Raw genomic sequence first — 21,515 nt, forward strand, 5'->3', positions numbered from 1 at the left:
TCGTATTCTTCTTCGTTTGTAAATAAGAGGTTTTGGTTTGATTTTTGTGCAAAGATGAATTTGAATTACATTATTCCTAGTTCTTTAATATAAATAATATTGTTTGTTAAAAAAAAGTATAAATAAAAAGGACATACTTAAAAAAATAATATGTTGTCTTTATTTGATTAGTTCCATAAAACATAAAAAAATGTTTAAAAAAATGGTTGTTTTGAATAAGCTCACGTGATTGCTGTCTTTGACAGCCATATTATTTTTCTTGGCGTTTCTTAATTAAGATTTTGAAATGAAATTAGGAACAAAAATTGGGCGGCAGGACAATTTTTAATTGTAAGGTACTGGCAGGGGTATCATGTACGTGTTCTTTCCCCATCTCGATGGAATCTCTCTGTTAAGTGATTGAGAAGTTTTTACTTCATTGAAAAAGAACCAAAATGTGGGAGCATATTTTTATCTCGACGTGAATTGATGAAAATCTACACACACAAAAAAAAAGACAAACAAAATTAGACTAACACTGATGTGGTGTTAGTTAGAGCTCTCAGCTTTTTGGGATGGATGTAACCCAAAGAGGTGTAGTTTGCAGTTGCCTAAATAATATTGTTGTTCAAAATCAAATTGCAAATTGATCTACAAGGAGGAATAGGAAAACAACCTTCAAAGTTGAATGGGAAAGCAATCTTCTTCTTTGATGTCCAAGTTGGCTTGGGAGATTTATTTCCTTTAGGATTCCAACAATGAACGGGATATTGTTGCTTCATTCATTGTATAAACAAAATATAATAAGTAAAATGATGAAAAATGATGAAAAATATTTATTAATAACTAATAATAGATTTGGCAATCCACATCAAGCCATATAAGAATTGACATTTCGGTTGGAAAATACTAATGCTACTATTATTTCTGATGTGGACTTTTTGACTCCCTTTGAACTATTGGGTTAAAACCTAAAATTTAGGTTTTAAACTAACTCAATCATTTTCCAATGGTTGTGCCTAAAATAAGTTTTGGGTTAAAATTTAAAATTTGGACAAATTTAACCCAAAATTTAGGCCAGGATTAAAAGACTAAAACAATTAAAAACATTATTTAAATTAAAATTCACCCAAGAATTCTATAAATACAATTTCATAAGGTCGGTTTAAAGAAATTTTCAACTTTTATCATAATTTAAATATTTTAGATTAAAGTAGTTCTTAACAAATTTAGGTTTGGATACGATCTAAGATGTTAATATAACAAGCCAAATAAGTATTGGAAAGCGACGCAAGTGGCTCTTTACCATAGCAGCTAAAAGGTGTTGAGCCCTTACATAACCGTGTAGATTCAAATATCGTCGGTGACTAATTTAACATCTAATATAAAAAAACCTATTGTTAAAAAAAAAAAAAATTAGAAAGCGACAAAAAGTGCAAAAGCTCAAGAAACTTCCTACAAAACCCTCCCCAACAGTAAAAGTTACAAAGAGGGAGCGGGGACCTGGTGACGTGGCGCAGCGCGAAGGGGAGAGAGAGAGAGAGAGAGAGAGAGAGAGAGACCAAAGCAATCAGCAAAGTGAATTATTATTTTTCTCTTCCATCTCTCTCTCTCTGTTTTTCCGACTGTCTGCTGTCACACGTTTACACCTATACACAGACACAGACACAGAACACACCGTCGGGAGAGAGAGAGAATGGGAGAATGCTGTCCTCCGATGGATCTGTTCAGGTCGGAGCCCATGCAGCTCGTCCAGATCATCATCCCCATCGAGTCTGCTCACCTCACCGTCTCTTATCTCGGCGACCTCGGCCTCCTCCAGTTCAAAGACGTACGCCTTTTACTCTCTCTCTCTCTCTCTCTCTCGCTGATTCCCATTTTTCTGTTTCAATTATGGTTTCTTCTTTTTTTCGATTGGTTTTTTTGCTGCGGAGAAACAGTAAAACCCTAACTTGGCACTGTTTCCGATTGGAATTCTTAATTGGTTTGGATTCGATTTGCGCAAGTGTGTTTCTTTTGTGAATTTGGGGTTTTTATTTATTTTTTTTTTACGTATGAGATTGAATTGCCTGGTTAGTGAGTGGTGTCTGATTCTTTAGATTTTAAGGAGCTCAATTAATCTGCAATTTGAGGTGGTGATCGATTGGTTCATTACCAATTACATAATTTGGTCTCCCGAAAAAAGGCAATTCATCCGAGCAATTAGCTTCGCGAGCGCCTAATACGCGATCATGGCACTGTCAGATTTTGGTGTCTTGGAAATTTGTATCGCCATTAAAATGGACATGTTGTTTGCTAAAGATAGCTAAAGAGCTTCAAATAGCAGACTAACACAAGTCACGAGTCATAAATCAAATAAGAAAGATGTAAGTAGCGGGAGCAACCAAAAGCAGCGGGTCGAAACTTTTGGTATTGTTTTGCTCACCATAGAGTGGTAGTGTAGTGTACGGGTGGGTGGTGAACATGGTAGCTCTCTATTGAGGGATTGATCAGTAAAAGTTATGATTGTGGTGGTTAGTTGAGATTTATTCAGATCTCTTTCGTCTAAAGCTATAGGCAAATTATATGTATGGAAACAAGAAGCAAGTTATTTCATAATTTCTATTCCAGAATGTACAATGTTCTATTTAAAATTAAAGAACTGAAGTTGAAGGTGAACTGTAAAAAGGTCGATATCATCCTGAAATGAAGAAAAGATTTAAGGGTAAATATTGAGGATCGCACAATAACTCTTACAAAATTGTGGAGAACTAATGTTCAAAATTGGTTGACCTGATGTTCTTGATGCTGCACCATGTGCAATTATCTTGAAGCACTATGCTAGCTCTGTTGTTGGTCATCCTTAATCTAGTCACTGTTTTGCTGCTTTCATAATTTTTTTATTGTTTTATTTTGTTACTAATGTTTTTATGTATCACTCTTCCAGCTCAATTCAGACAAGAGCCCGTTTCAGAGGACATATGCTGCTCAGGTGTGTTTATGTTTCTTAGCTTGCTGACCAACGGCATGTTTATTCATTTTGTTTAGTTGTGGATACGATACTTCTCTTAAAAAAAACCGTCTCATCAAAATTGAGTTATAAGGATTAGCAGGAAAAGGAGGGAAAGTCTATGGTTTAAATTTCTTTCCAATAGTTTATGTCTTGGGAGGTTTTCCAATTTTGACTCATACATTTAGAGCTGTACTTTATGATTAGTTGTCCTTGAGAACTGTTCTAGGTTGTTGCCAAAAAAAGAAGAGTCACGTAATTTTTACTGGCTATCTTGATTGTACGATGGATACAGAATATCTGATCAATGCTTGTGATAATTGTTAAAGTACGTAAATATTATGTCTTCAAATGAGTATTTGGTTGGTAAATTCACTATTTCATTTTTCTATGAAGATTAAAAGAAGTGCTGAGATGGCACGCAAATTACGTTTCTTTAAGGAGCAAATGTCAAAGGCAGATTTGCCTCCTTCAAAGTCTGCAAGACAAGTTGACGTCAATGTGGATGACCTTGAGGTATAATAAGGTGTTTGGTGCATAGCTAAAGATGTTTAATATTGCATTTTCTAATAAATTCACTCTTGTGTGTATGCTAGGTAAAACTTGGTGAACTTGAGGCAGAGCTGATTGAAATAAATTCAAATGATGAAAAGTTGCAACGTTCATATAATGAACTCTTAGAATATAAGCTTGTTCTGGAAAAGGTAATGACCCTTTTTTGTTTTTGTCAGAAAAGATCTTAGCATCTCCATTGCCATGCAGTATGCATTATTAGTTATCAGATCATATAATGTCCTCTGATAATACACTAAGGTTGGAGGTCTTATTAATATTTTACATGGGAATCCATCATGAAGGAAAGGGTAAAAAATAGTATGATGAGCTTTTGTTTTTGCACAAGGAGAAAATGGATGTAATTATCCATATTGTTTTTTGAACCATTGATAGAAATGGATTGTGTAGTTCAAGCTATGAAAAGCATCTTTAGTAATATTGTAACTCCTTGTTGCTTGAAGATTCTAACTTGTTGGAACAATTTTTTGATAAGTAACAAAAGTTTCCAAGATGGTTCTATCAGTGTACAAGAGCTGTAAGCGCATAATACTGAAAATGCAAAGAAAACAGAAACTGTACATGAAGATTAAAAAGAGGTTTGAGGAGTTCTATTCATTCAGATAGCTACCACACAAACTGAGATCTCCGTTATGCAAAGTTTTTCATTTCAGAACACTAATTTTTCTCTACAACCACAAAAACAAAAAGAAAATAAATAAATAAATAAATAAATAATGCTAGTATGTAAGAGCTGTAGTTGACCTTGTTAAAAACCTGCCATGCCACCCCAAAACAAGGCTTCAGACTGTCTCAGGAAGCAGCTAATATACCCCAAATAAAGACGGGAAAAAATCCAAATTTCTCAAGCCACAGAGCACTTAAAGAAGATATGGGATTCATTTTTGCAAATAAATATTTAGAAGATAATAAAACAGAAAGGACTTGAAAACTGAAATTCAGCTAACAAGCAGGAGTGACCATTCAAATTACCTTAAATAGGTGTAAGCGAAAGCTCTGGTTAGTTTATCAAAATTAAAGGTTCATGCAAGCATCATAAGATTAGACATATACTAATGCAGATGATATCATTAAATGAGCTGAAGTGGTAAAATATGTTAGACTACCCTTATGTGACGTATAAACTTAATTTGTTCAGAGAGTTCTGAATCTTGGATTCTCACTGGAAGTTTTCTAATATCACTAACAGAGAAGCAATTATCGATTTGATCTGCCAATGAACTAGAAGTTGGATAGAGTTTACTCTCATTTGGTCTCATGTCTCTCTTTTGAAGTTTAGTTTACTTTAATGGGCTCTTATGTGACTGAAAAATCTCTTCCTTTCAGGCTGGTGAGTTTTTTCACTCAGCTCAAAGCAGTGCTGTGTTGCAGCAGAGAGAAAATGAATCCCGTGATATAAGTGATGAATCCCTGGACACGCCTTTATTATTGGAGCAAGTACAGATTTCAATCTTGGATTTTTACTGTATTTTTATTAACCAGTCTTCTTCCTGTTGCTGAACCCAATTATTTTTGTTTGGCTGTTGTGAAGGAAACATCAACCGATCCATCAAAGCAAGTTAAGTTGGGATTTCTCACTGGTCTTGTTCCTAGGGAAAAGTCTTTGGCATTTGAGAGGATTCTATTTCGAGCTACTAGGGGTAACGTTTTTCTGAGGCAGACTACTGTTGAGAATCCCGTGACTGACCCTGTCTCAGGAGAGAAGGTATTGGCACATCATTTCCTGCATTTTTATGTTCTTGGAAGGATGAGAGGAAGTTTGTTTTGCTCTCGTGGTATCTTTTACTCTTTATAATTTAAGGTCACAAAAAAAGATGGACTAGAAGCCCATAAAAACTGATAAGATGAATAACAGTAAACTGGATATCATTAATATGTTTCAACAAAGATGTCCAATAAATAGGTTAGGTATTTAACAACCTCCACCTCTTCCACTACGTGTTAAAAAGTTATACCTTTTGTTTTCAACTACACAGTCCATAAGGATCTTGGGGGTGCAGGAATTGTGGGGAGAGGTTGACCTGTTTGGATGTTCGTTAAGAATGGCTATAAGAGCTTTCAACTAAAAAGTTAAACCTTTCGTTAAGAAGGTATTGGCACATCATTTCCTGCATTTTTATGTTCTTGGAAGGATGAGAGGAAGTTTGTTTTTCTCTCGAGGTATCTTCTACTCTTTATAATTTAAGGTTACAAAAAAAGATGGACTAGAAGCCCATCAAAACTGATAAGATGAATAACAGTAAACTGGATATCATTACTATGTTTCAACAAAGAAGTCCAATAAATAGGTTAGGTATTTAACAACCTCCACCTCTTCCACTACGTGTTAAAAAGTTATACCTTTTGTTTTCAACTAGACAGTCCATAAGGATCTTGGGGGTGCAGGAATTGTGGGGGAGAGGTTGACCTGTTTGGATGTTCGTTAAGAATGGCTATAAGAGCTTTCAAATAACCAAAAGCTCTATGACAATGTTTAGCAAAAATGTTAGAAGTGCTTATAGGTTGTGAAAGATCTTGGATTTTGTTAAAAATCTCAATGTGCTTCTTCCAGAAGAAGCACTTATGAGCTTAAATGCTATGCAAACCTTGTATGAATACTAGAGAAATGGATAATTTATTTTATAATATGGAACTGTTAATTTGGCCATCTGGTTTTTCGTTGTTATTGCACACTTCGTCTGTGACTGTGAATGATGATCTGTATGCAGGTTGAGAAAAATGTTTTTGTGGTATTCTACTCTGGAGAAAGAGCAAAGAGCAAAATTCTTAAAATATGTGATGCCTTTGGAGCTAATCGATACTCTTTCCCTGACGACCTAAGTAGACAATCTCAGATGATTACTGAGGTATGTATATTTTCTTTGTTTATAGCTTCTTTTTTTCTTCTCTATCATTTATTGCATGTCCGTAGAAGTAAAAAAGTAACCAAATAAAAGAAACTGTAGCCATTTGCAGTTTTGTCTGTTCATAGTATCTTTTTCGTGGTGCTTTTTTATTTTTTTTTTATTTTTTTTCCAGCATGAAGTAATTCCAATGTTAATATCAATCATACTATTTATTTGTATAACCCCTGCTTAGGTGGAAATCCAAGTTTAAGTAGAAATCCAAGTTTGATTTTTGTAGTTGTTAGCAGTCCGCCCATATTCTAGGGTGCTGATCGTCTACATGTTATGAAGTTACCTGCCGGGCCTTAATTTCCATTGATCCCATTTTGACGATGTTGGTTTTTGTTACCTCACTATGACAATATTTAATCCTCGACTTCAGGTTTCGGGAAGACTTTCAGAGCTAAAGACTACCATAGATGTTGGAGTGTTGCTTCGGGGACGTTTGTTACAGACTATTGGCGAGCATTTTGAGCAGTGGAACCTTTTGGTAGGTTTGGAATTATTATATTCAGTTCACTCATTATATATGTGGAGATATGACTAAGACTAACTCAAGATATATGGTGTTTTAGTGTATTGCCAATGTCAAGCTATTTACAACGTTTCTTTGTACTTGTGAAGGTGAGGAAGGAGAAATCCATATACCACCATCTTAACATGCTTAGCCTTGATGTAACAAAAAAATGTCTTGTGGCTGAAGGGTGGAGTCCTGTTTTTGCATCAAAACAGGTATCCTTTATTTACAGACATTTCCCCATAGTATGATGATTCATTTTATACCCAGTTTGAATTGAAAGGTGTGAATGCTGATGTACAACAGTACAAGTCAAATATGTTATCAACTTTCTTTGTTTCAATGTGTCTTTGCAGATCCAGGATGCATTGCAGCGGGCAGCATTTGATTCCAACTCACAAGTTGGAGCTATTTTCCAGGTTTTGCATACTAAGGAGGCACCACCTACCTATTTCCGTACAAACAAATTCACTTCTTCTTTTCAAGAAATTGTTGATGCATACGGGTGAGTTCCACTGCAATATCTTCTCTTCTGTGCTCCTCTATAGATAATTGGAATAGATAAATATTTTGCTAATTTTTTTTTTAATGAAGTAAAGGAACAGAAATTTAGTCAGTTATGTCCTTAACCACTGTCATTTCTGGAATTTCCTTAGTAAGGTGCCTGGGGTAGATACTGAAAGTTTTCATCCACTTTATGTAGTTGATTTCCGTTTTGGTTGTTTAATCTGCCATTTATGGTGCTTGGTTACCATTAACAGGTGAGCTAGATAGTAACTTGTTATGCCAGGTAATATATGGTAAAAATCAACGATTTAATTTTTAATGTAATATCTAATTTTTAATGGAGCAGCCTCTCCATAAATAGGGGTAAGGCTAGCCGACATTCACCTCTCCCAGACCTTGCGTAAAGCGGGAGCCTTGTGCACTGGGTACGACCTTTATCTAATTTAGCCATTAATGAAGGCCAATGTTTGAAATCAATGAAACATTAATAAGTGGTTGTAGTAAGAAATCTAGCCCCCATTTATCCGTGGTTAATCTTTCTTGTTAAAAATTGAGTCTTAGAATTTGAAATCACAAATTGTGCTGATAATTTATTGTTTCCAACAGAAATATACACAAGATTATAAAATGTTTTGTCTTAATGCTACAGGGTGGCTAAGTATCAAGAAGCAAATCCTGCTGTATATACTATCGTGACATTCCCATTTCTTTTTGCTGTCATGTTTGGTGATTGGGGACATGGAATATGTTTGTTACTTGCGACCTTATATCTAATAGGCAGGGAAAAGAAGCTTTCCAGTCAGGTATTGTTACCAAGCTTTGCAATCACTTCATATGCTGATATACTTGGTCTCAACAATAATCTAGTTGCATTGTAGGTCATTTACTTAATTTTTTGTACGAAAGCATAGGATCAAAGATTGATGTATTCCCTTACCATATTTATGGTAGTTGGCCGTTCCATATATTAGGTTAATAAATTAATAAAATGTGGATCAATTTGATTCTTTTTTTGTTCGATGTTATTATGATTATATCTCATCTAAAGAAAAATGTGAAGCATGACCATTGAGACACCAACTGTATGTTGCTTATTTCCCCAAGTATGTTACCAGCAGTCAAATGATATTTCACCATGCCATTCATTTTTCCCCCTCGTTTTTTTCCCTCTCCCCCTTTTCCATCCTGTCAGGGAGTTGTGATTGTTTAATAAATTTCAGGACTGACAGATTGTGTCCTTTACCTCTAGTGTTGTGAGGAGTAAGGAACTATTCTAGGTTATAAGGATTTGATTTATTGAACTTTAAATATCTGATAGTCTGTTGCACGAGCTTCATAAAAAGTCGTAATTCCCTTAAAACTGCAAATTCTGGGGTTCTGCTTCTTCATGAGGATACTTCCTCTGTATAATTTATCCTTTGATGGCATGTTTACTTACTTTGTTGGGTATGTGAAGCAATGGGTATGGGAATGATACCCAATCCTTGCTTCCTTGCAAGTAAACATGCCCTGAATTCATTTTTTTGTGATTACTTTCCTCTTTTCACATAATTACTCAACATTCAAAGGAGATGGAGATCATAGTTTCTGTTAGTAACTTAGTATGTGGATGCTTGGCCTTTTCCAGTCACATTTGGTTATTTGACTTATCTTTGGGAAGCAGTTTTTTTTCCTATTTTGTTTGTCTTCATCTAAGAATCTAATTATATATTTTTATGGTTTTACAGAAGCTTGGAGACATCATGGAGATGGCCTTTGGTGGTCGTTACGTGATTTTGTTAATGGCAATTTTCTCAATCTACACAGGTTTTATCTATAATGAGTTTTTCTCTGTCCCGTTTGAACTGTTTGGTCCCTCAGCATATGCATGCCGTGATCTTTCTTGCAGGTATTTGCGTAGACTTTGAAGATGTATATCCTTCTCTTATGCGTCCTCATTTTGGACTGTTTGTTATAGTTAATTGAAATACTTCATTTGCAGAGATGCTACTACAGCTGGCTTGATCAAGGTGCATCCGACTTATCCATTTGGCCTGGATCCTGTATGGCATGGATCCCGCAGTGAGCTCCCATTCCTAAACTCATTGAAGATGAAAATGTCAATTATTATTGGCGTGGTCCAGATGAACCTAGGAATTATGATAAGTTATTTCAATGCCAGGTTCTTTCAAAGTAATTTGAATGTTTGGTAAGTTGTGAATCTTTATTTTGTTATCTTGGTTTTCAGTGGAGGTGTCATTTTTACCACCAAAGGCAGAAAATGCATTCACTGTAGATGTGAATAATTCACATGTACTGTGATTTCTTCCATCTACAGTCACGTCATTAGTTGTTTCTATAATCTGAGTCTCACCCTGCTTATAGCTTAGTTTTCATTCAGCTGCTTCATTTTCCCAGGTTCCAGTTTGTACCCCAGATGATATTTTTAAACAGTCTATTTGGCTACTTGTCCGTTCTCATTGTTATGAAGTGGTGGACCGGTTCAAAAGCTGATCTCTACCACGTAATGATATACATGTTCCTAAGTCCTACAGACGAGCTAGGTGAAAATCAGCTTTTCAATGGTCAGAAAACAGTTCAGGTACTATCACTGTGTTTTTCTTATTTTAAAATTTTCTGTTAAAAGAAAATGTGAGTATTCCTCATGTTTTGTTTGTTCTTTTACCAGCTTGTGCTATTACTGTCGGCTTTTGTTGCTGTACCATGGATGCTGTTTCCAAAGCCTTTTCTTTTGAAGAAGCAACATCAAGATGTATGTTTGACATCTGTTCACCCTCAGCCCTTCTGATCATTACTCTACTCCCTGTTATTTATATAAGTTCATCTTCTAATGGTTATGTTATTTCAGCGGCATCAAGGTCAGTCCTACGCACTACTTGAGGATACCGAAGAGAGCTTGCAAGTGAATTCCAACCATGATGCCCATGGTCATGAGGAGTTTGAGTTCAGTGAAGTTTTCGTACATCAAATGATACACACAATAGAATTTGTACTTGGAGCAGTCTCAAATACAGCTTCGTACCTTCGTCTATGGGCTTTAAGGTAGTTTCTGAGAACTTGAACTGTCATTCTTGGCTCTCGGTGTATTTGATTTTTCTGTCTGCACATGCCAGTTCATGTATGCATTTGTTATTGCAGTTGTGCATGCTTGCACTGATTGATTTCAATGAGTTTTGGCATTCTATGTAGGGAAGTCTTGAAATAAAAAAGAACTTTCTGGCTTCATAAAGTTTAAAATTGAAGCAATAATAAAATCTGCATTCAGTAGTAAATTGTTAGCTTCGCATGGTTGTTTGCACAAGTCGATTTTGACATGTTACCAAACTGAACCATGCATGTCATTGTTTTGTAAGAAAAGCTAATAGTGGACAGCTTATTCACTGTTAATGGGGAAGACAATTTTTTTTTCCGCTTGGTGACCGACATTGGCTGGCAAGATCCCTCGTTACATTAATTGGTCTATCTGTTACTTGGGTTTCTGCAAAAAAATAGCACGTTTTCTTTCAGCCATGACAGAATAGAATGTGGTCAATAAGTTGTATTTGCAGATATTCCTTTTTTGTCTATTTGTGCAATAAGTGCTAACGTCGGGCATTTGTCTTTTGGAACTTTGTACAGTCTTGCTCATTCAGAGTTGTCCAGTGTGTTCTACGACAAGGTTCTCCTAACTGCCTGGGGGTATGTTTAACTCATTTGTGATGCTGCTTTTATTTAATACTCAGTCAAAAAGTTTGCCACAATTTCAAGTTCTTTGTCGATTCTTGGGATGTAGAGAATAGGCCAATGAGCACCAAATGAATGTTTTAGCAGGAGTTCATTTCCATTTGTTCCAGTTGCTCATCTGGATTATTACTTACGCCCAAGAAGTTGTGACCGAGGATTTGAATTCTTGAATTTAATTAGGCAGTCTTACTGAATATCGGCAAGGGAAATAAATGAAACATATTCTTTTGTACATCTCACAGGTTCAACAATTGGATTATACTCATAGTGGGTCTCATCGTCTTTGTGTGCGCCACTGTCGGTGTTTTACTACTGATGGAAACTCTCAGTGCTTTCCTTCATGCTCTTCGACTTCACTGGGTGGAATTCCAGAACAAGTTTTATGAAGGGGATGGTTACAAGTTCTATCCGTACTCGTTTGCATTGCTTGACGACGAGGATGAGTGATGCCGTAAAAACAAGTCTTCGGCAGTGTATAAGCCATGGAATCGAGTGTGAATAGGTATGAACCGGAGTTGATTCTTTCATTCGAACAGTAGAAAAGAAAGCAATTGTAAGGCAACTTGTATGAGGAGTTATCGGTTGGTTTTCGAATTGAGCATCACCCCTCTCAGCATATTTATTTATTTGTTCTTGGGAGGAATAAGCAGTGTTATTAGGCCAGCATGTTTAATATATATAATGGCAATTGTGGCCGTGTGTAATAAACTAATGACAATAATTAGTCATATTTCTATTAATATTTATTAAGGAAAACAAAATTACTCTTGTGCTGCTCAAGTAATCCAGAGTGCGGTTATGCCACTTAACGGTTTTGGTGGTATTTTTCTTAAGGGAGGTTTTAAATTCGAAACTCGTACGTGAGGTAAAAAAAATTTCTTTCTTTTTTAGTTTCGTAAGTAAAAGATATTCATTTTCAGAAAGAGAAGGTGATTCAGATAAACTAGTTTGAGGAAGAAAAAAAAGTATAAGAAGTGGACAAACTGAAAAAAAGCACATTAGAAACACTAAAACACAAAGTTGTTCAAGTTGCAAAATAGGATGATGGAGGAAACCAAACAAATTGCAGCTACTAAGAGATGCCAATTTATTTGGTATTCTTCGGGACTCAACTTTTAAATGGAGATTTCAGATTTAGATGCTTAAGAAGTTAAATTTGTTTAGTCCCTTTCTAGTCTTACTTCTTTTAAAAGAGCAATCACGTAAGATTTTTGGATAGAGATTAGTAACTTTAATTTAGATATCGAAGATAAGATATTGGAGAAAACTAAACAAATTAAAGACTTACAGTAAAGAAGTTAAATATGTTTAGTCCTCTCCAATTCTTATATACGACTTTTAATAGAAAACAAAGACTAGCAACTTTCAGTTTACAAGTCGGACATAAGATATTGGAGGAAACTAAACAAATTAAGCATTTCCGATCAAGAAGTTCAATTTGTTTAGTCCCCTCCAATTCTCACATACGACTTGTAAAAGATCAATACGTACGACTTACAATGAAATAATAAAAACTTTCTATTTAGATGTCGGAGACAAGATATTAGAGAAAACTAAACAAACTAGGGATCTTCGATAGAAAAGTTAAATTCATTTAGTTCCCTCAAATTCTTATGTACGGTTTTTAAAAGTGCAATGAAATGTTGGAGAGATTTGAGAATAGAAGGTGGTAGAAGAGAAGGTGAAGGCAACCGAGTTCGGTATCCATTCTTTTTAAGATAGTTTGTGGATTTGTGGAAGGTGTAGAAGAGCAAACATGTATTTATAAACGATGTGTTTGATATCTCAATGAATAGAAGCGTTTTTTTGGTCAAAGTCATGCAACGGTGCCCGGGAGCAAAATTGGCATGCCACTGACATTTGTACACGTGGACCGTCAAATGTAACCAATTCTTAATCAATAGAATTTAGGAGTGTGATCTCCACACACCCCATTTTACTTCTCACACATCTTTTTAATTTTCGGCCGTCGGATTGGATGAATTGAAGAAGATCAACAGACATGAATTACCAAGGGGTGTGTGAGAAATAAAATGGGGTGTGTGGATAGCACACCCCTAGAATTTATTGGATGAGGGTTTTCCTGGATCATCTTTATGAGAATCATAAAGGCTGGTTTAGTATTGTTGTGCTTTAAAAAAAAACAGTTTTTGCTATGCTGTGAGAATAAGTTGTTTTTAAGTGTTTACCAAACACCTTTTTGAACTCAACTTTTTTTTTATACCCATTTTTTATGCAAAATTGTTGTAGCCTATTTTATCTAACTAAGGGGAGAGGGCCGGCAGCAAGGAGAGAAAGAAGAGAGATGTGTTTGTAGAATTGTAGGGGAATATGTATGTGTTATTCCCTTCTATGTGGTGCCTTTATTTATAGTAATAAGAGGGAGAAGAATTCCTTCATTCCCAAGGAATATAAGTTCATATACGAAAGAATAATTAGAATCAAATATAATCTAGGATTTACACAATCACACTTAAACTAGGAAAGTTCATAACACTCCCCCTTGAGTGTGTAAATACTAAAGGTAGATTTTGCATCATGCAGAAGTTGAGGAAGTCGACTCGTCGACATTGATTCTGGGAACAACGCTTATTCTCAATAAGGTAGGAACTTGCATAAAGAAGTAAGTCCACTAAAAAAACCCTAAGGCTATGGAAAAAACCCGAGTAGGGACAAAAGCCATAGTCTAAGGAAAAATGCATGAGAAATGCAAAGTCAAATAAAACGTCTACGGGACCTCATCAGGGATATGACCAGCCCAAGGTGGGTACCTCGTTAAAACCTAGTTAGGTAGCAAAAATCCAGTGGGAAAAATGCTCCTCATCGTAGGGAAAAATAGTACATTAAGATCAAGCAAGTATTCTTTAGGATACTCCCCCTTGAGTTTGACACAATTCTAAAGAGAAATAGCAATGCTACAACTCAGAAAATCTATGCATACCAATTCCTTAAACAAGCTTCTGAAACGTCGCATTTGGTAGTGATTTGGTGAAGAGGTCCACCAGATTGTCTTGTGAACGGATTTGCGTAACTTCAATCTTCTGATGCTTTTGTTGTTGACGTGAGAAGAACTTTGGCACAATGTACTTGGTGTTGTTTCCTTTGATATAACCCTTCTTAAGTTGTTTGATGTATGCTGCGTTGTCTTCACAGATCATCGTCAAGACATCTACGACGGGGTAAAGATCGCAGGAGATTCAAATATGGCATACAACTGCTCTCAACCAAAAACATTCCTGAGTTGCTTCATGTAAGGTAAGAATTTCAGCATGGTTAGACGAAGTGGCAGCTAAGCTCTATTTAGTTGACCTCCAAGAGATTGCGGTGCCTCTAACGATAAAGACATAACCCGTTTGAGAAAGTGTCTTATGCGGATCAGACAAGTATCTTTCGTCAGCATAACTAACAAGGCAAGAATTGACTCGAGAAGCGAGGGGTGTGGCATCACTCAAGGATCCGTAGGGATAAAACAAGCCCAAATCCGTAGTACCCTTAAGGTAGCGAAAGATGTCTTTCATGCCAGTCCAGTGTCTGCGTGATGGTGCATTACTGTATCTTCCCAAAAGATTAACAACAAAAGAGATGTTAGGTCTAGTGCATTGAGCTAAGTACAATAAAGTGCCTATCGCACTTAGATAAGAAACTTCAGGCTCCAAAATCTCTTTATCATTCTCTTTCAGACGGAAGGGATCTCATTTTGCATTTAGTGATCGAACGACCATAGGAGTACTCGAAGGCTTCACTTTATCCTCGTTAAAGCGGTGCAATACCTTATGGGTGTAGTTTGTTTGATGTACTAAGATTCCATCCGAACAGTGCTCTCTCTGTAGACCGAGACAATATTGAGTTTTTCCTAGATCTTTCATCTCAAATTCTGACTTCAGGTGTACGGCAGTTCTCACGTTGTTCATATCATCGACATATACTGCAACTATCACAAAACCGAAATGTGACTTCTTAATGAACACACAAGGGCATAGTTCGTTGTTCACATATCCCTGACTAGTTAAATACTCACTTAGACGGTTATACCATATTCTTCCGAATTGCTTCAAACCGTAGAGTGAACACCTCAGCAGAATTGAGAGCGTATTTCAGGGTTTGGAAATATTTGATCCAGTCAATGTAAGTCCTTCATAAACTTTCATATAGATTTCCATATTAAGATCCCCATAATGATGCATAGTTACTACATCCATCAATTGCATACTCAGTTTTTCGAAAACTACCAAACTGATAAGGTAGCGAAAAGTAATCACATCCATAACGGGTGAATAAGTTTCGTCATAGTCAATCCCGGGACGTTGTGAGAAGCCTTGCGCAACAAGACAAGCTTTGTAATGCACAATTTCATTCTTCTCATTCTGCTTCTTAACGAAAACCCACTTGTAGCCAACGGGCTTCACATGTGGAAGAGTAGGAGCTATAGGTCCAAACACCTTACGTTTCATAAGCGAATCGAGTTCGACTTGGATTGCTTGTTTCTAGTTTGACTTATCGGTTCTAGTTTAATGTCATCGTTCAACATGATCTCAGTAGCTACTGGATATGCTAATGTATCGTTGACGACCATCTCATTTCTACACCACACATCACCAAGCTAGCATAATAAACCGAAATCTCACGATTCTCGGGAGGATGATTAATCTCTTCAAGTACACTTCCATAATCTAGAATTTTCTTATGAGTTGGATAGAATGAGTAAGCGACAATTGGATTCATTGTAGGCTTTTCAGAAGCCTGTACCGCGGGTTTCCTCTTTCGGGGGTGTGAATCATTTGAACCAAGAGGTCTGCCACGCTTTTGTGTAGGGGCAGATGATTGGATAACCGCTAATATACGTGGATCAGCCAAATTGGAATCTCAGGCCTCCAAGAGGGAAGTACATCGTACATTTGGTACATCCATCTTTGCAGGTACATTAACAGTTGGAATATGTGATCTTGTCACTTGCACTAGATCGGTGAAAGCATCTGGCATGCTCTGAGCTATACTCTGGAGATCTAATATGCGCTGCACTTCAGTTCCAGACTAAGCGGTGCGGGGATCTAAATAAGACAAAGTGGGAGTTGTCCACGATAATTTGCATTCTTCTTCAAGAACGTTGATGTTCTGATTTCCCCCCTAATGACGGGAAGACTGTCTCATAGAAGTGACAATCCAAGAAACGAGTAGTAAACAAATCGCCTGTAAAAGGTTCTAAGTAACGAATAGTCGAAGGAGAATCATATCTAACATAGATTCTCATCCTTCACTGAGGCCCTATTTTTGTACGTAAGGGCGGCGAAATCTTCACATAGACCGCACAACAAAAAAATGCGCAGATGCGATATGTCAGGTTTATATCCGGTAACCAACTGAAGGGCGCTATATGGTTGGGTCACAACATGCCTCAGGTGAACCACCATAGCTACGTGCAATATTGCATAGCCTTAAGCAACGATCGGGAGCTTGGTACGTATAACCAATGATCGAGCAATCATTTGTAAGTGCTTAATGAATACCTCTGCCAAGTCATTATGGGTGTGAACATGAGGTACATGATGTTCAACTTCAACCCCAACCGACATGCAATAGTCATCAAAAGTTTTGGATGTAAATTCTCCAGCATTATCCAATCGAATAGATTTGATCGGATAATCAGGGTGGTGAGCCCTGAGCTTGATAAATTGAGCCAACAGTTTGGAGAATGCAGTGTTCTTTATGGACAACAAGCACACGTGTGACCAACATGTGGAAGCATCAACCAAAACCATAAAATATCTAAATGGTCTGTATGGAGGGTGAATTGGTCCACAAATGTCCCCCTGAATCCTTTGTAGAAAAATAGGAGGATTCGAACGAATCTTGTCATAAGAAGACTTAGTACTAAACTTTCCCATCGAACATGTTTAACATGCGATTCCTTGAATCGAACTTAGACTTTGGGTTAATGGATTCCCATGTGATGATTTGAGGATACGGCGCATCGTTATTCGTCCAAGATGTTGCAAACGGTCATGCCAATGTGTAATTTCGTGCGTGGTGCCAGAGGTAAGGCTAGCCACATAGTGGCTCTCTATGGGGCGTATGGTTGTAGTATACAGACCGCTCGGGATACGCTCCATCTTCTCTAGAATACACTTCTAGCCATATTCGTAGGAAGTTATGCACAAAAATTCAACTCCATTTTCTACATGGGTTTTAGCATGGTAATTGTTATCTCTAATGTCCTTAAAACTCAACAACGTTCTTCCAGAACGCGGAGAATAACGTGCCTAGTCAATGGTCAAGATTGTACCATTGGATGACATTATACGTGTCTTATCGTATTCTTCGATCAGGTTGGGTAGGCCTGAGAGGGTTGTCAGAGGTGCATTCTTAGGTATGAAGTTAGTGAAATAGATGCGTTCACGTAAAACGGTGTGCGTGGTTGCACTATTTACCAGACAACTAACTTCCCCACTAATCATACCTAGAATGAAAAATTAATTTGAATTGGTCACATGCATAAAAGTTCTAAAAATATATATCCATTCAAAATAATTTTAAGTATTCAAGGACGAAAATTAATTAAAACTTAATATCCAAAAATAAATCACCAACAAATAATCCAAACATAAAGGAAAATTGTTCAAAATTTAACCAAAAAACAAGGAGGGGGTTTGGCCACTACTATGGAATTCGGCCCCAATGTCTTATTTTAACTAAAAAAATAGTTTATGTCTAAGATTCTAATCTTCCATAGGTGTGATAGCCTCTTGAAAGTCAAAAACATCCATCTTTGAACTTTCCAGTTCGTCCACTTGCACAAAGTTTGATTCAAACTTCTTACGACGAGAATGATATTTAGCTACAACCTTCTGGGGAGCTCGAAAAACACGGGACCAATGGTCATTTGAACCATAACGATAGTATATGTCAGCATCCATGGTTTCAGGTGCCTTACCCTTATTCTTGAAGTTTGGGGCCTTAGGAGCGACGTTAGGGTGCTTTTGGGCTTTGTTTTCTCGCTTAGATAGGCATTAGCTCTGTTGACCTTGACGGGGTGGCTTCTGGCTGCCCCTACCACGCCTCTTGGGCGTTGGTTCGTGCTATAGTGTGTTTTAGTCACAGCAGTCGCCCTAGTAGGTCGAGTTTGATGATTTTTCATCAACAGCTGATTCTGCTTTTCAACAAGAAGTAAAACAAAGATCAAATCCGAGAACTTGGTGAACTTCTGAGCTCTATATTGTTGTTGCAGGACAATATTAGTAGCAGAGAAGGTCGAATAGGTCTTCTCTAGGAGATCCTTATCGGTCAAAGTTTCGTTGCAAAACTTGAGAAGTGATCTAATTCGACAAACTTCATAATTATATTCATTGATAAACTTAAAGTCTTGGAAGCGCAAATGCTACCAGTCATGTCTTGCTTCAGGCAAGAAGATGTCATTTTGGTGATCAAAATAAGCAGCCAAAACGACCAATAGTGATAGTGGATCCTTCTCAGCAAGATATTCAGTTTGTAGTGGGTCATAAGTATGTCTTCAGATGAAGATCATAGCAGTGGCTTTCTCAGCTTCGCCAACAGGGTTTTCCATCTCATCTTGAATGCCAGGACACAAATTCTTTGTAGTGAGGTAGAGCTTCACATCTTGGACCTACTTGAGGTAGTTTCTTCCAGAGACCTCCAAAGCGGTGAAGTCGAGTTTGTTCAAATTCGACATGTTCCTATCACAAAATAGATGGACAAGATGTGATTAGTGCAATGGGGAAAAAAATCAATCCATTCACATAGGAGTAGAACATTCAGGTTCTAATAGACATGTATTGGTTAAAATTCTCATGAAAAACTTCGGGTTTTCATGGGTGATGTTTCTAAGGAAAAATTCAGGTTTTCAAACAATGCATGTTTTTAGAAACTTCAGGTTTCGAAAGAACTATAAACTTCAGGTTCATATGTTCTTGTAGACAAACACAAATATATACACAGAAATATGCAACAAGAAAATATGCAAATAGAACTTCAGGTCTAGAATTATAATTGAATTAATTATTTGGACTTCAGGCCAAGATTAAAGTGTGGGTGAAAAAAATATAAAACCCATTGAGCCTAAAATAATTAGGCAGTTAAGCTCGGGGCCCAAAATAATATGCCAAAGCCCACAGGTGGGCTAAGCAAATCTCTGTTGTGAGGTCCAAGCCCAGATTGGGCTGGTTTGGTTGCATGCCCAAGGCGAAAGAGAAAAAAAAGGGCTCAGATTAAAAAAGAGAGCCCATGAAAGGGAATAGATCAGGTGTGGCGTGGAATAGTGCATCGAGTCTCTAGTGAGCTGGGATCGGGTGCGGCGCATGCACATGTATCCAGGGGATGCAATCCAGTGCGTCGCATATGTATGGGACACCGTAGCCTTTGGGCTAGTGTCACGGGTTGGGCTGAGCCAAGGCTTGGGTAGTTTTAGGCGAGCCCAATTTAAAAAATCTTTTTTTTTCTTTTTCGAACGAGCCAAACTTAATGGTTGGGCCGCTGTAGGTGAGCCCAAACAAAGAAAAAAATGGTCTGAGCTATTTAGAGCCCAATTGGGCTCGGGTTGGAACCAAAGACATCCCAGCCGTAGCTGGGTGTGCTCATTGGAGAAGACGATCGGCGTTGTCGCTTCAGGTGGCTGTGTTTTGGGACGACAATGCTCGGGGCGAGTTTGTGGGTTAATGTGGACCATGAATATGAACGGAGATAGAGAAATCTCAACATTCTAACAAAACCCTAGAAATTTGAAAATTCCGACGAAATTCGAGGGAATCTCGATCGAGGACGAATTTTAGGTTGTCAATTACGTTGACCCGTGAGCGAGAATTGGCTGCAGGCCAACTTGCAATGGTGGAGACGCCATGGAAGGCGTCGGGGTTTTTGGATTTCAAACCTGGAGCCCTCGGCTCTAGCTTGGGTCTCGCGGCTCGACACGGCTCAGTCATACAAGCTGTAGGCTTCGAAGAACCCAGCATTTGCCGATTTAAATTTTTGTTTTTCTTTTTTTCAATTCAATTCGAATATTTTAATGCATGGACATATATTTGATGCAATTCATGGCAATATCAAATTCTCATAATTCAACAATTATGAATATAATGCATACACAATTTATGTAGAATCTAAAATTCGAAAAACATAAAGTTGGGTCAATCATTATGGTGAATGTTCATGCTATCTAGGCTGCAAAAATATCGAGATAAAAACCGTTGTTTTGGAAGAACCTGATTGCATGATGATATGGATGAACTGGTTTGATGTAGAAAAAACTTCAACGTCAGATTCCTAAGCGCAGCAGTAGGAGCGTACTGATAACGTGTTGTAACCTATTTTATTTTACTAAGGGTAGAGGGTCGGCGGCAAGGAGATATGTGTTTGTAGAATTGTAAGAGAATATGAGTGTGTTATTCCCTCCTACGTAGTGCCTTTATTTATAGTAATAAGACAGAGAAGAATTCCTTCATCCCCAAGGAATACAAGTTCATATAGGAAAGAATAACTAGAATCAAATCTAATCTATAATTTACACAATCATACTTAAACTATGGAAGTTTATAACAAAAATTACTTTATTCTCCATAATTTTATTTTGTAATAGACGACAAAAATGTCATTTTATCCTCTTTTGATTGACAAAAAGTGTTTCATTAATATGTAGTTTAAATTAAAAAAAATTATGATTTTTCATTTTAATTTACCAATTAATCACAAACTAATATCACAAAACTCCTAAAACCTCGTAGATGCATATTATGTTATAATAATTCATTTCAATTTTTCTAAAGAAGCTTTTTATTCCTAAAATAAAAGTCATTTAAAAATTCTAAAAACACAGCAAACATCCTTTTAACATATAATTATGAGATATGATATATGCATGCACATAAAATATAAATATAACGTACCAATAATTTGGTACATTATTGGTATGTTATGTATCCTATATGGGTACGTATTAATATTTTGGTAAGTTGATTTATCCTAGTTTTGGTATGTATTAGTATTTTGGTAAGTTGATTTATCCTAATTTTGGCACGTTGATTTAGTAAATACCAAGCTAGTGGTACCAAGTTAGTGGTATGTTGATTTATCCGAATTTTGGCATGTCCAAAGCTATTGGGATGTATGTGTAACAACAAGTAGGATATCTTTTTCATATTATTGGAAGGCTTATTATATTAACATCTCATAAATTGTTGAATAAACATCACATACTTAATACACCTTATATTTGTTTTTTTAATTAAAAATTATCTTAATACACCCCACTTACTTTCCCATAATACCCACACACCCCACATTCTTTGTAACACCTCACCCCCATTTTATTTAAAAATGGTTTTTAATTCTTAATTGG

At 36.8% G+C, this 21,515-nt stretch overlaps 1 protein-coding gene across 1 annotated transcript; it reads left to right on the forward strand.

Annotated features, from left to right (window-relative positions):
- Positions 1–1,465: 1,465 nt before the first annotated feature.
- On the forward strand, positions 1,466–11,934 carry LOC114822918 (V-type proton ATPase subunit a3-like). Its single transcript, XM_029098078.2, has 18 exons — positions 1,466–1,810; positions 2,906–2,950; positions 3,365–3,484; positions 3,565–3,672; positions 4,868–4,978; positions 5,073–5,246; positions 6,250–6,387; positions 6,809–6,916; positions 7,051–7,158; positions 7,300–7,448; positions 8,100–8,253; positions 9,178–9,338; positions 9,432–9,638; positions 9,848–10,031; positions 10,119–10,202; positions 10,299–10,492; positions 11,069–11,128; positions 11,416–11,934. Exons 1-18 carry the CDS (start codon positions 1,676–1,678, stop codon positions 11,618–11,620), a joined length of 2,445 nt encoding a protein of 814 aa, XP_028953911.1. The 5' UTR covers positions 1,466–1,675; the 3' UTR covers positions 11,621–11,934.
- The last annotated feature ends 9,581 nt before the right edge of the window (positions 11,935–21,515 follow it).

This window comes from Malus domestica, chromosome 05, assembly GCF_042453785.1.
Source record: "Malus domestica chromosome 05, GDT2T_hap1".
Classification (NCBI taxonomy): domain Eukaryota; kingdom Viridiplantae; phylum Streptophyta; class Magnoliopsida; order Rosales; family Rosaceae; genus Malus; species Malus domestica.